Genomic DNA, 14,953 nt, shown 5'->3' on the forward strand with positions numbered 1-14,953 from the left:
TCTACTAAGTGAAGTATCACAAGAATGGAAAAACAAGCACCACATGGACTCACCATCAATTGGTATTAATCAATTAACTCTTATGTACACGTATAGTAGTAACACTCATCTGTTGTCGGGCAGGTGGCGGCGGAGGAGGGGATGGGTATATTCATACCTAATGGGTGCGGTGCGCACCGTCTGGGGGATGGACACACTTGAAGCTCTGATTCGGATGGGGCAAAGGCAATATATGTAACCTAAACATCTGTACCCCCGTAATATGCTGAAATAAAAAAATATTTAAGAAAAAGTTTCCTACACTCCTAGGAAAACTCATTGTTCTTTGACCAGATGAACAAATAACAACCAGAATTATCTCAATTAATCAATGATAGCTTTAGACCAGTATGCATGCCTCTGAAAGCCAGCCAGCCAATCACTTCCCCACACTTCTGAAAGTCAGCCAACCAGTAACAGCCACACTCTAGTCACTCTGCTTTCACTGCTAAAGGTCAACTCACCCCTAAACAATCCCCCTTCTGAAGGTCCACCAATCACTGAACTCCACACTTCCCCAAACACTCTAAAATAGGAGTGTGTGTTCAGAGATGTGTGACCCACAAGCACAAATGTCCCTTAGTTGAAGAAACAACGAAGTCAGCCTTTTGTTTGCTATTATGTGGTAGCTGCTTCTTTTAATAGTGCATATGTTTTCATTGTATATTATGAAGGCAGCTGTGCTTTCCTTTAACTCTCACTCCCTGACATCTCCTGTCTCCCTGATTATCTGTCTTTTTCTGCCCGAGTGAAACACTGTATCTATTTTTCACATTGCCTCTCTGTTTACCTCTTTAGCTGTGTTTTTGTGGGTATCTCCTATCTTATATAGCAGATTACACTTACGTATTTTCTAACTCTTGATGATTTTTCTTCTTCTCTCCCTAGGCATTCTTTATTATTACATAAAGTCTCTTTCCATTGAACCCCTGTAGACTCCCCTTGGTCCTGAAAGGCCCTTTTGGTTTCCACTTTGTACTCAGACCATGGGACCCAATCCCAACCCACGCTTGCCCCACAAAATGGAGAGTCTGCAACTAGCCATCCAGGACACTGGTCTCTGCTCTCCTTTTCCTCTTGCCTTTTATAAAACACCTGTATCATGTACACTTCTGTGTCTCTGGTTCCTCAAAACAATAATAACAACAATTTCCCTCCCTAAGTCTTAAGGTTTTTGAGGGTAATAGGATAATATATTTATCAAGTACTCTGGAAAAAAAAAACACTGTATGATCCAGTGACATAATGAAGAGAAATGACCAAACATAGCATTGGTTTTGTAAACAGTTGATCTGAATTCTGTCAATTAGATGGTAGGATATCACTTCTTTGAAGGCTTTGTCAAGTTTTCAATGATAAAAATTATCAAGCAGCAGAGGAATACTAAGATTTTTGATTTCCATGGGAGAGGAGTTAGAATTGAAATTGTTATATAAATCCAAATAAGAGTATTAATATATGTGAAAAAATTGAAGACAAAAGGGCACTCTCTCATCCTAGCATATTTTTACTTGCTATTGTTTGAATGTGTCCCTCAAATTTCATGTGTTGGAAAATTAATCCCCAAATTCATACGCTGATTGGAGGTGGGGCCTTTGGGAGGTAATTAGGATTAGATAAGGTGGCTTTATAAGGAGAGGAAGAAAGAATGGAGCTAGCATGCTTGCTTTGTCTCACCATGTGATGCCTTCCACCATATCATGATGTAGCAAGAAGGCCCTCATCAGATGCTGATGCCATGCTCTTAGACTTTCCAGCCTCCAGAACTGTAAGCTAAATAAACCTCTATTCTTTATAAATTACTGAGTCTGTATATTTAGTTATAGCAACAGAAAACAGGCTAAGACACTACTATAAGTGAATATATAAATAGCTACCATCAAACAACAAAACTCCTTAATCATGGAGTTTCTGAAGGTTTCTCATCTCCCTGTATTTCCCCCAGAGACCAGTGTAAATATGAAGAATGGTATTCAAAGATTAACTGGATCTTTCATTGTGGAGTGTGTTCAGAGTAAAATCCACCAGGAAACATCAGCTCAGAATTCAGCACCCTGCCACCCTGCAACCCAGACAATCCTTACCTTTCTCCCCTGGCCCACTTTCTGCTGGTGAGCTCAAGGTTTCCTGGGGCTCTTCTCCATCACACATTTCTAAACAGGTACTGTTGCCTTCTGCAGAATAGAATGAAATCCCTTAGAAGATTCCTGTCCCTATCCCAAGGGATAGCAAGAAAGCCCACTCTTAGAGAACCGGGAAGACCAAGGTGGCTCAAGTATCTCCTAGGTGGACATGTTCCTGCCCTCAGATCCTCCTGCCTTTGCCTACACCTGACATAGAGGTTAACATGGCTCCTGTCACTGTCACCAGAGGCTAAGCACAGACCACCACCTCACTCCCTTGCTGAACATCTCATTTTCTCTTATTTTTGACCTTTTCCACAGGCTCTACACATTTCTTCTGTATGGGCATGGGAAAGGGAGCAGGTTAGAGTTGAAGAGGGGGAGATTTTCCTCCTTGTAGCCGGAAAAACAAAGATTCACTTAGTTGATGGGAAAACTAAAGTACAATTACCTTCTCCATCACATAGTAGCTGGCTGAGCACCTCCTCTGGTTCTTCTTCATTAGTCACCTGAGGAGCTTCAGGACCACAGGACACTGAAGAGAAACAAGGAAATGAGGGGCTCGGGGACAAATCTCAGTGTGCTTAGGCAGATCCAGGAAATTCAGAACACAGGTGAGCTACCCTTTGGGAAAATGTCTGCTCCAAGGACCACACCTGAAATCCAAGTGAGCCCTATTCTGCCTCTTCCCATCTTATCCACCTTTTCTCTGCTTCTGTTGCCTACCTGTAGTCCCAAATATTTATGCTTCTGCCCTAGGAGAGTATTTGAGCATCTTTGATTTTGTGAGCTCCACTCTCCCTGACTTCTCCTATCTCTTTGCTTTTCTGCATATTTTTTTCCTCAATGGTGATCTTGACCTCTTTCTTTCTGCTTATTCTCTCTAACTCTGTTCTTCTAATTCTCCCCAATTTAGATAGAATGATCCATTCCTTCTCTCGCTGTTTCTCTTGATTTCTTCCCCACCCTGCCAACATTCTTTGTTTGTGAAATAGAAGTCTCTCTGCATCAGGCCCTGTTCTATTCCCCTGAGAGTGTGCAGGTCCCCCTGTGGACTCTGACTGTGTGACCATACGGTGACCCTTCTCCTAGCCCACACAGCCATCACTTGGAATGAGATACCCAGGGTCTTTGCTCTTCCTTCCTACTTTGATTTTAGGGAAAGACAACTGTGCTTTCTCTGTGATTCCATTTCCTTGTCTATAAGAAGAGATAACAGCAGTTTGCCTGGCTACCTCCTAACGTTTTGTGAGAGTAAAAGGAACTATCTCTTGCCAAAATACTATGAAAAGAAGAAAGTGCTATATAATTCAATAACCTGATGAAGAATATTGGATAAACACGGTAACTTGAGTTTGCAGAAAGTTCTTTCTTTCTGACAAGTAGATAGATCTCAGAACTATGTTTCTTTTAAGGTCTTGCCAAGGTTATGACTATATAATAATATCATTACTAAGAACTAGATAGATACTTGGCTTTTGGACTTTATAGAAAATAAGGGGTAGACAGGGTTAAAATCACAATATTAAGTCTTTAATATAAATATGCAGAAAGAGTGAAAAGTAAAAAGATGCTGTCTTTCCTTGGTATATATCTATTATAATATGAATAAGAAACTCACATATTCTAACAATAAGGGTCATGATGTTCAAAATGTAATTTATAAGAATTTCTCCTTGTGTTTCCCTCAAAAGGCCAGTGTAACTGCAAAGAATTGTATTTAAGGATTGGCTGGTGTGTGCTCAGAGTAGAATCCAGCAGGAAGCACCTCTGTGTCCACCACTTGACACCCTGCAGCTCAGGGCCGGAAACTCTCCCCTTCCTTACCTGGCCCAAGTCTTGGCAAAGGGCTCAAAGCTTCCTGGGGCTCTTCTCCAGCACAGGCTTCCAAACAGGCACTGCTCTCTGCAGAAAAAAATATAATTCCTCAGAAGTCTCAGTATATAACCCAGGGAGCAAATGTGGCAGAAAAAAAAAAACAAATAATGAGAAAATCAGGAGGATCTGGAACACTCAAGTATATCCTCGGTGGGAATCTCCCCACCCACAGGGTACCTGACCCAGAGGTTCACATGACTTCTGCCACTATCAACAGAGGCTGAGAGCAATTCAACCGTCGTAGGACATTTTCTTGTCACCTGCTCCCTTCTGTACTCCTAAGTTGCTATTAAGTACTTGTTCTTCTTTCTACCTGCTTCTGAACACTTCCTCCTTCCATCACTCCTGTTTCTTACTTCTGGTGTTTCCTGGTGCTTCTCTGTGACTTGTCTTTTTGTCTTCTCTGCTCCTATGACTTTCTTCTTTTCTTATAACTCTGCCTTTCCATATGTCTTTGTTTCTGGATATCTTTCTAGACTAGGGGTCAGGAAATCTATCCCAGAGCTAGTATAATTTGCACAGAGCATAGCCACATTAGAGCATGAGACAGGGAGATAAGTGGGTCAAGATGACAATCCTGAATTTGTGTTCAAACTTGTGACAATCTTGACAGTACAAAGGACAGATGTGAGAGATCTGACAATTAAACTTATTGAAAAGGTCTATACTAACTTGAGAGTCATAGCAGGAGAGGAAATGATGAGCTGGACAGATAGGCAGGTGCCCCGTGGTGGGGGCCCTTGGCAATCCACAGGAAGGAAGTGTGGTTTAGTCATTAAAGTAACCAAATCACTGGGCTTCAGTGGGAAGAGAATATGATCTGATTTGCATTTCTTCAAAGAGAATCAGCCAGAAAAGAGGAAGAAAGGAAGATAAAGTCTGTTATTCTTGTCCGGGTAAAAAGTAAAAGAGATCTGGTTTACTTGGCCATGGAGAGAAAAGGACAGGTAGGAGGTATTTTGAAGGTAGAATCAACAGAACCTGTGATGGATCGAGTATAAGGTTGAAAGGGAGGAAGGAGTCATGGATGTATCCTAAGTTTCTGACTCCAGAAAATGGGATAAAAGTGGTCCACTCCTGAGACAGTGAGCAATGGAGAAGGCAGAGGTTCTCATTTCAGGGAAGAAGCTGTTGGCTTCAATTCTGGAAGTTTTCAGTTTGACGCTCTTGACATTGTCCTTGGATAAATGCCTTCAGGCACTTGGGTAAATGACCTGAGAAGACTGGTTTGGTCACAGACATATATTTGAGCATCATTAGGATACAGGAGAGCAAGCAAGGTTGCCTAGGGAAAGGTGTTACTGACTGTGTTACAAGGACTAGTCTGCTACCTGGGGACATCTCAGTCTGAAAATTGTCTACAGAAAGTTGCTCCACGTGCCAGAGGTTGCTTTTGTCACATCTACTTTCTAAAGGCTGTCTCCACATAGTTCTGCTTTTATGGTGTAAAGTTTTTTTTTATATCTCTTTGAGTATCAAGCCTGTTCTCTCCCTGGCTTCTCTTACATCTTTGCTCTTTGACCTTTTGTTTCCCCAGTGATAATCCTTATGTTTTTTTCCCCAGTAACTCTCCTTGCTCCGGCTCTTGTCCACATATACCTGGGGGACGATGTGACCTGCCATGACCGTGTTGCTTGTATGGCAAAATCATCTTCTGCAGTGAGACATCTATTCTTCCTGCTCTTCCTTTACAATTTGACTTTGTAAAAGGCCTGCACATATTTCTGACCTTTATTTCCTCATCAATAATATAGGATTACCCACTTGTACTGCTCTCGTCTTAAGGTTTTGTGAGGTTATCAGATCTTATTTGTTAAAATACTTTAATATTTCAGTATTAAATTTAATACTTTAGGCATGAAAAATATGAAGGAGAGAAGATATTGTCTTGCCTTGGACTATTTCAACTACCACATGCATATCTGAACACGTATGTTTAAACAATAAAACCCATTCTGTGAAACATGGACTTTATAAAGATTCTTCCCTGCATTTCCCAAAAGGCCCATGTGTAGAAAATGTGAAAAATCTCATGATTAATTGGATTCTTTGACTGTGAAGTATGCTCAGAGAAAAATCAATCGGGAAACACTGGCTCAGAATTCTAACTCTGGCACCTTCCTAGAAGTTCTACCCTTTCTTACCTGGCCCACATGTTGGCGGGACGCTCGAGGCTTCCTGGGGCTCTTTTCCATCACACATTTCCAAACAGGCATTGCTGCCCTCTGTAGAAAGAAATGAAATCCCTCAGAGGTCTCAGCATACAACCAAGGGGAAATCTTGGTGAAGATGTGGGAAGCTCAAGTATCTCCTAGGTGGAGTTGTCCCTGTCCCAGACCCTCCTGGTCTCCCCTTTGGATTCACCTGGCCTGTAGGTGGACACACTCCAGTCACTATCACCAAGGCTGAGAACCATCCACCAGCTCACTTCCTCCCTGTACACCTAATTCTCTCTCCTTCTCCCCTGCCCCATTCCTCCACCCACTTTCTCCTTCTCTGCATTTGTTTCCTGCTGTCAGTGTCTCCAGACTTCTCCTTGTTTCAATGTGTTTCTGTCTCCTTCTCCACTCCTGTCTTTTTCTCTTGCACCCCTGACTCTGCTCTTTACCACCTTTCCCTCCTCAGAGGTGGTTGGTATGACCTTGGCCAGTGCTTGGGTGGGTGGTGAGACCTTGGCAGATGCCCAGACATGTCACAGTACTGCAGCCAGCAGTGGAGCAGGTCACGGGATCTTCTTCAGAACCTGGCTGCATCAGGGGACTGCAGTCAGTGGTGGGGCAGGTCACAGGACCTTGGTGGATGCCTGGATTGTCTGCGGGACCTGGGCCAGTGCTGGGGGATCTTCACGTGGAGTGATGGGTTGGTCCCTAGGCTGCTGTTAGAAGCTTAGGCAAGGGATTGGGTCCCTTCCAGTGGGGTGGGCATTGTAGGAGATTGCTCTGTCCAGGTCTCTCCGCAGTGGTGGCAGTGGCTATTTGGCGAGGCTATCTAGGCAGTGGCCACCGGGGTCAGGGCTGTGGACATTCACTACTACATCTAGATCTAGGTGTAATGGCGGTATGCAGTGGGGAGTGGCTTATGGCTAGTGGGTCTGTGGTGGAAAGCTGGACCACAAGTGTGGTGTTGTGTGGTGCTATGGGGGCATGGCCTGCCAACTGTAACATGCAGGGTCAGGGGGCTTGTTCTCCTGGTCAGCCCTCGGGGCCACAGGAGCGTGGTATGCCAGCTGGTGCATGGAACCAAGGGCCACATCTTGCTGCATGGCCTATGGGTCTGCAGGACAGGGGACACGGCCTGCCAGCTGGTGCACAAAGCCAAGGAGGACATGGCACACTGCAAGGCATGTGGGTCTGTGGGGGTGTAGCCTCTCGTCAGCATGCTGAGCAGGGAGACTTGCTCTGGTTTTCTGGGTTTTATCTTACCCTCCTGGATGCCTGTAAAATTTTCATTATTTTATATATTTTCTTCATTCTTAAAGATCTCTCCTCCCAGGTTGACAAAAGCTTTTCCATTTTCACATGGACCACAGCACCACAGCCCTTTCCCTTGTCAGCTTCATCTCCAGGCCTCCCACGTGACTTTTCTCAATTGCAAGCCTTCAATCATTCACAAACCTTAGGTCCGTGTTCCCGGTACTTCCAGAAGTAGGCTGAAAATAATCTCCCCGGCCTCAACTGCCATAATCTGCTGATATTTGGGTTTGATGTGAGTGAATAACACCACACAGGCACTTCTTTGTTGCCCTGGCCTGCCTTTGGCGTACTTTGTCTCCCTACCTTCTCCACACAGGGTCAGCTCACCTTCACCCTTTGTCTCTCTCACAGTTTTGGAAAAAACAAAACAGAAAGTGGACGTAATTCCATCTATGCATGTGAATGTGAAGAAGAGAAAGGGAGGATGAGAGAAAGGAGAGGACAGGAGAAAGGGGAGATCTTTCTTTCTGTGCCAACTAGAGAACAAAGATTTACTGAAGTGGCTGAGAATTTAAATCATAATTACCTTCTCCCTCATCTGCCACTAGACTGAGCTCCTTCTCTGGTTCTCCTTCGTTAGTGTTTTGTGGAGTTTGGGGATCACAGGTCTCTGCAGAGAAACAAGGAAATGGTGAACCACAGAGGCTGACCTGGAAACCGACCTCAGCGTGCTCGCGCCATCCAAGATGGGAGGACAATATGTCTGGTCCAAACACTGAGAGCCACAAGGTCCTGTTCCGCCCTGTTTCCATCTTGCTGTGTCTCCTTCTACTTCTCTGTGTCCTAACTACAGCTCTGCCTCCACACACTTCTGCTTCCTAGCTGCGCAGCACTTCCATTGTCTGGGCTTCTTTCCCGCTGGCTTTTCCTGCCTCTTGTTTTTACGTCTTTTTCTTTTTCAGTGATACTGTCTCCCCTTTCTATGATAGTATCTGTTTAGCTCTCTTCTTGGTCTCTCCTCTCCCAAAGGGCAGGCTCCATTCCCATGTTTTCTGTCTCTCCATGACTTTTCTTCCCTCCCACCAGCATTATATTTTCCCTTAAAGTCTTAATCAGAAGGATGGATGGACGGATGGACGGATGGATGGGTGAATGGATGGATGGATGGACAGGAAAGGAGGAGATGAAAGAACAGGTGTTTCTTTATGTTGATGGGAAAATAAAGCTTTAATTAGATAACAGGTAATTTAAATCCTAATTACCTTCTCTATCATAAGGTAGTAACCTGGGCCCTTCTTCTGATTCTTCTTCATCCATTTGTAGAGTAAGATTCCAAGACTCTGAAGAGAGAAATAGGAACATGACAGACAACTGGCAGTGACCTGGACACATACCTGGATGTGGCATGCTGAGCTTCGATGTTCAGAGCAGAATTGCTCCCTGGAAATAAAGGTGTGTTTGCACCAACCGAGTTTTGCTCCACTTCTTTTATTGTTAGGCCCCTTTCCTTTCTCTGCTTCTCTTTTTTCTCCCTCTAACCCTGTTTTCACATACTGTTGCACCTTCACCATGAAGCTATTCCTGGATCTGTTCAACTTGGCTTCCTCTCCCTGACTTCTGCCATCTCTTTGCATTTCTGTCTTCTTCCTCTATGATGTTCTTTACCTCTTTGCCCCATTATCTCCCTGAAGAAAAAAAAATTTATTCTTTTTTTTATTCTTATTTCAGCATATTGTGGGGGTACAAAAGTTTAGGTTACGTATATTGCCCTTGCCTCCCCATCCCTGTTTATTCTTTTAACTCATTTCCACTACATCTCTCCTACACACAGTATTTCATTATTCCTATAAAATCCCTGGCAATTAAGTTTAAAATTATCTCCATCTTCTCAAGCCCTATCCTGGTAGGATTTAGATTCCATCTTCATTTAGATAAAATTGGGTCTGCTTAGGCAACTCCAGTTGGTGCCTCCAATCTACATTTTTATTACTCTCTACCCTTAAGTTCTCTACCCAGGAGCCCCTCCATTAAAGGACTTAGCCCCCCTTTCTCCATCACCTCCCATACACCTGGGGGAAAACAACCCATAGGCTGAACAATGTGTCTGTGTTGGGCGGGTGGGAGGGAAGGAACGGAGTGTCCCTTCCATACAGACAGGCAAACCAACCTAATGAAGTAACTGGTCATTTAAATCATAATTACCTCTCCCGTCAGCTGGCAGCAATTTAGGTATTTCTTCGGCATCTTCTCCATCAGTCCTTTGGAGAGCTACCTGCTCACAGGAAACTGAAGAGAAACATGGAAATGACCAGTCAGACACAGTGACAAGAGAACAGAACTCAGGACGTCCCTGCTCAATTCTAGTGTTCGGCGCTCAGGTGAGCTTTTCCTTGGAAGAAAACTATGTTTGCTCCAAGGACCTCTCCTGAGCCCCACCAGAGCCCTGCTCTGCCTGTTTTCCTTCTTGTCATCCCTCCACAACCTTTTTTCTCCTTATTTTTCAGTCGCCACATACTGTTGCTTCTATGCCATGAACCATTGTACATCTCATCGACGCTCTAGGATTCCTTCTCTTTTTCTTCTCCATTTCTCTTCAATGCCCTTCAACACTTTTCCTACTTGTGTCGTTGTTTTTCCTCTGGTTCCCTTCTTCTAGATCTCTTGCATCTCACTTGGCAGTCTCCAGTTCTACTGTCTCTCTCTGCTTTCCCCTGCTCTCGCCCCTAAAATACTTTTGTTGAATAACAGTCCCTTTGTGCTGGGCCCTGTCCCACTCCCTGGGAGCCTGCAGGACTCCTGGGGTCTCCCGTGTGAACTCTGCTCGGTGAGCCCGGCCACCCGGATCCTCTGCCAGCCTCACACAACCGTCGCTGCAGTGAGTCGTCGGGGATGCTGGTCACAGCTCTTGCTTCACTCCTTTGACCTGTGAAAGGCCCTACATGTGTCTGTGCTTCTACTTCCCTGTCTATAAAATAGGAATAACCCACAGTTTGCCCACCTAAATTCTTAAGTTATAGAGATAAAATGACATCTTGTTTGCCAAAATTCTTTGAAAAGTCACGAGGTGAGACAGGAACATAATGGAAAATATATGACAAAACCTAAAATTTAGATTTGTGGGTAGCTAATCTGAAGGAACATGTTTCTTTTGAGGGCTGGCTACCATTAGGGACAAAATAATAATAATAATAAACAGAATAAGGTCTCATTTTCATTCTCTAGATAAAGGGTGGGTAGGTATAAATTCAAGTTTTTACTATAGGCATGAAAGATATCATCTTACTCTAGCATATTTCTACCATATCATCCACTTAGGAACATTTATGTGAGTCACGGAATTCCAGGACAAACTGGATCTTTGACTGTGGAGTGTGCTCAGAGTCAAATGCATCAGGAAATACCAGCTTTGAATTCCACCTCCTGACACCCTGCAGGTCAGGGAGAGCAATCTTCCCCTGCTTACCTGGCCCACAACTTGGCAGGGACGTCAAGGCTTCCTGAGGCTCTTCCACATCACGAGTTTCAGGACAGGCGTTAATGCCCTCTGCAGAAAGGAATGAAATACCTCAGGTGTCTTGATTTGTGAGCGGAAAAGCATCACAACGAGAAAATAAATAATGAGAAAACCAAGAAAACCTGAGAAACTGGAGTGTCCCCGCTCACCAGACAACGGGAGAATCTTCCCCTTTGTACACCTCCTTTGCTTGCTCATTTTCTCATTCATTTCTTTCCACTTTCTTAATCTCTGCCTGTTTGTTCCTGCAGGTGTCTCTTGGAGCCTCTCTTTCTCCAGGTGTGTTTCTCTCTTCCCTGCTCCTGCAGCTTTTCCCTTTGCTTTCTCGGATACTGCTCTTCTTTCCCATTCTTTGTCTCTTAATTGTTCCTTTGTAGCTTTCTCTAAAGCAAAGCCTCTGTTAGCGTATTTTAAATAAGATTTAACCAAATTGGAGAAGGGTAAAGGGAAGGTAGTGGGGCATGAAACCAGTTCTAAAGAAGGCAAAGACGTATGAAAAGGCTCAGTTTGAAAAAGGGATTTAACAACTGAAATCGTTGGGGGAATTTTATTCTACTTCAAGTAATATTTTAGGGGGCAAGTGATGAGGCTGAGGAAAAAGGCAGGTGGCTCATTGTGGACGACCTTGGATGCCACTAAGAAAACTCATGTATTTAATCCTTAATGTACTTAGAAGTAGGAAATTGATACAATCTAAATCATCTTTATTGCAGTACAAATAATGCATTTGATGGGAGCTAGATTAGAGGAAGGAGATGAGCAGAAGATGTTGGTTTTTTTTTTTTTTTTTTTTTTTTTTTTTTGAGACAGTCTCACTCTGCTGCCTAGGCTAGAGTACCGTGGTGTCAGCCTAGCCCACAGCAACCTCAAACTCCTAGGCTCAGCGATCCTACTGCCTCAGCCTCCCAGGTAGCTGGGACTACAGGCATGTACCACCATGCCCGGCTAATTTTTTATATATATATTTTTAGCTGTCCAGCTAATTTCTATTTTTTTCTTAGTAGAGACAGGCTCTCGCTCTTGCTCAGGCTGGTCTCGAACTCCTGAGCTTAAACGATCTGCCCACCTCAGCCTCCCAAAATGCTAGGATTACAGGCGTGAACCAATAGGCCCGGCCGAAGATGTTGTCTTAAGAACCATGACAGTGACAGAGATCTGAACCAGACACCCAGTCTTGGGATGCAACAGATGGGCAGAGGGGAGGTAATCTGGAGAAGAAATGACTACGTTGGGTAAGCAATGGGCGTATAAATACACTTGAGGGCAATGGAGGAGTCATCATTGACTCTTAGGTTTCCAACTTGAAAAACCATGGGACCATAGCGATCTGTCACTGAGAGAAAGAACACTGAAGCAGAATTGGATCTAGCTTGAGCAATGAAGATTTTGCTTTCAGTTCTGGAAGTGCCAGGTATAAGGTTTTTGAAAAATTCAAGTGTAGGTCTCTACCAGACCCCTGGGTAATGGTCTCCAGGTCCATGGATAAATGTGCTCTGAAGATAATTTAGAGGGGACACTTGTGCTTGGGAACCATTGGACTACTCAGAGAGAGACCTTTTGCAAGTGCCACTTTGATAATTGGTTTAATCTGAAAATTCACAGCTGATAGAGCCAACAACATGTGTGCCCAAACTTGCTGATATCCAGTGCTCTTACGTCAAACCTACAATGCCCCAGTCTGTTTCTCTCTACTTTTACCCTGTTTTCACTCACAGCTAGTTTTATACCTTTCTTGTTTCAGCCTTTCTCTACATAGGTGTCTCTGCACCTCTCCCTGACTTTCCCCATTTCTTGCTATTTATTTTCCTCTCATCTTTCTTTTCCCACACACTCCTCTCCATTTTGACCTCTGATCCTTGACAGCTGTAGGGGCCCCTCCCACCCCTGGGCAGGAAATTGGTTTTTGCCCAGAGTCAGTGAAACTGGATGTGCTTCTTGAGGCCAGAGATCAATAGGTCCTGCACACGGTCTGTTGATGATCGATAGGTCCGCACACGGCCTGCTGATCATATAACCTGTTCCCTGTGACTGATAGCCAAGGGCCTGTGGTCTTGCACGCAAGCCAAGGCGTCTCATTGTCTGCACGCAGTGATGCGGTCAGGAGGTTGAGATGCAAACATTCACCTCCCTTGAGCAATCACTCTTAAGGAATGGAACAGGTTACATCAAGGCATCAAAGAAAGTCACGCACCAGGAAGTAGCTGCAGGGCAGAAAGTATAAAAATAAAGCGACTGGTGCTTTGTGGTGCTGCTGCCTTGAACCATCTTCCCGCGTCTGTGTGTGTTTTTTTGTGTGTCTGTTTGTTTCTTTATGTTTATGTGTTCATCCCCCGTTCTGTAATCGGGCCACAACAACAGCCTTTTCAGTTTATCTCTTCTCTGCTGTGTCTTATACTTCCTCCCATTCCATCTCTGTTTTTCCCACCTCACCTTGACCTTCTGTCTGCCAATACTATTTTAATTTTTGTCTCCCTGTGCAATTTCGTCTTGCAGGTTCCCCTCTCTCCCCTCCTCTGAAACTCTCTCTTGCCCTCCCACCACAGCACCAGGGCCTCCCCGCTGGCCAACTTTGTAATGACGATCTCCCACGTGAACCTGGCATGGCATGTTATTTCTGAGTTTCTCTTAATGGTTCTGTGAAACTAATTGAAAATAAACTCTCCATCCCAACGTGGGAGGGTAGGATTTTATGTTCCTTTAGAAAACTGAATGTATTCATGTAATCTGTCATGTATTACCTCCTGACTATCTTTTCCACATTCTCTTCTTATGTTCTCCACCAGTGGAGACTCCATCTATTCAGGAGCTCAGATATCCTTTCTCATGTTTTTTCTCTCACCTGTTGGCAGGTAAGGGCAGGTACATGGCTGCGTGAGGGGAGGAGGACTGAGAAGTAATAGAGGGCTAAGGTAGGAGAACAACACGAGAATGACTGAACTCAGACAGTGGCCAGAGGAGGGACCTCAGTGTGCTCAACCTGAGCTCCGATGTTCAAGCTCCAAGGACCCCATCTGACGCCCAGCAGAGCCTTGCTGCCCTCTTTTTCATTGAGATGCACATATCTTAAGTATAAATCAATGTGAAACCAGTCAAGATCTGGAATATTTCCACCATCCCAGAAAATTCCCTGTGCTTCAGCCACCACTATTTTGATTTCTGTCACCATCGATAGCTCCTTCCTTTTTAGGACTGTACTTATCTGTACTCCTATAAATAGGATCATGCAATATGTACTCTTGCAACAGGCTTCTTTTGCTCAACATGTTTTTGAGATTTATCCATGTTCTTACATATACCAACAGTTCATTCCTTTTTCTTGCTGAATAGTATTACACTCTAAAAATATGTCATAGTTTGTTTATGTACTCTCCTGTCCATGGGCATTTGGGTTAGTTCCAGAATTTAGCTATTATGAAATAAAGCTGCTATTAAACATTCTTGTACCAATCTCTGTGTGAACACATGCTTTCATTCCTCTCAAGTAAATACCTAGGAGTGAAACTGCTGAGTCATAGGTGAGGTTGTTTTCCAAAGTGGTCTTTATCATTTCACATTCCTATCAGCAACGGATGGGGGTTCCAATTACTCCATATCCTCATCGATGTTTGATGTTGCCAGTCTTTTTAATTTTAGCCATTTTAGTGGATGAATGGGATTTCACTGTGGTTTTAATTTTCATTTTCCTGATGATTAATGATGCTGTACACTTTGTGTTCTTATGGACCATTTTATATCTTTTGTCCTGAAGTGTCTGTTTAAGTCTTTTGTCCATTTTTTGAACTGGTTGTGTCTTTTTTATCATTCTTTTGTAGGAGTTCTTCATACATTGTAGATACAATCCATCATTAGATATGTGTATTGCAAATATTTTCTCCTAGGCTATGGCTTGTTTTTTCCTTTTCTTAATAGTGTCTTTGGATAGGAAGAAGTATTCAATTTGGTGAAGTATAGCTTGCCAAGTTTTTCTTTATGTCCATGTTTTTGTG

At 43.7% G+C, this 14,953-nt stretch overlaps 1 protein-coding gene across 1 annotated transcript in view; it reads right to left on the bottom strand.

The window, feature by feature from the left end:
- The window catches only part of LOC138385647 (nuclear body protein SP140-like), a 70,182-nt gene that overhangs the window by 27,586 nt on the left and 27,643 nt on the right, over nucleotides 1-14,953 (bottom strand). The window contains exons 6-13 of the mRNA XM_069471947.1: nucleotides 10,917-10,997; nucleotides 9,656-9,739; nucleotides 8,716-8,793; nucleotides 8,040-8,123; nucleotides 6,185-6,265; nucleotides 3,990-4,067; nucleotides 2,614-2,697; nucleotides 2,124-2,213 (exon numbers count right to left, since the gene is read on the bottom strand). Of these exons, the coding sequence (XP_069328048.1) occupies nucleotides 2,124-2,213; nucleotides 2,614-2,697; nucleotides 3,990-4,067; nucleotides 6,185-6,265; nucleotides 8,040-8,123; nucleotides 8,716-8,793; nucleotides 9,656-9,739; nucleotides 10,917-10,997 (660 nt within the window). The remainder of the gene's footprint in view (nucleotides 1-2,123; nucleotides 2,214-2,613; nucleotides 2,698-3,989; nucleotides 4,068-6,184; nucleotides 6,266-8,039; nucleotides 8,124-8,715; nucleotides 8,794-9,655; nucleotides 9,740-10,916; nucleotides 10,998-14,953) is intronic.

Source organism: Eulemur rufifrons, chromosome 1, assembly GCF_041146395.1.
Source record: "Eulemur rufifrons isolate Redbay chromosome 1, OSU_ERuf_1, whole genome shotgun sequence".
Classification (NCBI taxonomy): Eukaryota; Metazoa; Chordata; class Mammalia; order Primates; family Lemuridae; genus Eulemur; species Eulemur rufifrons.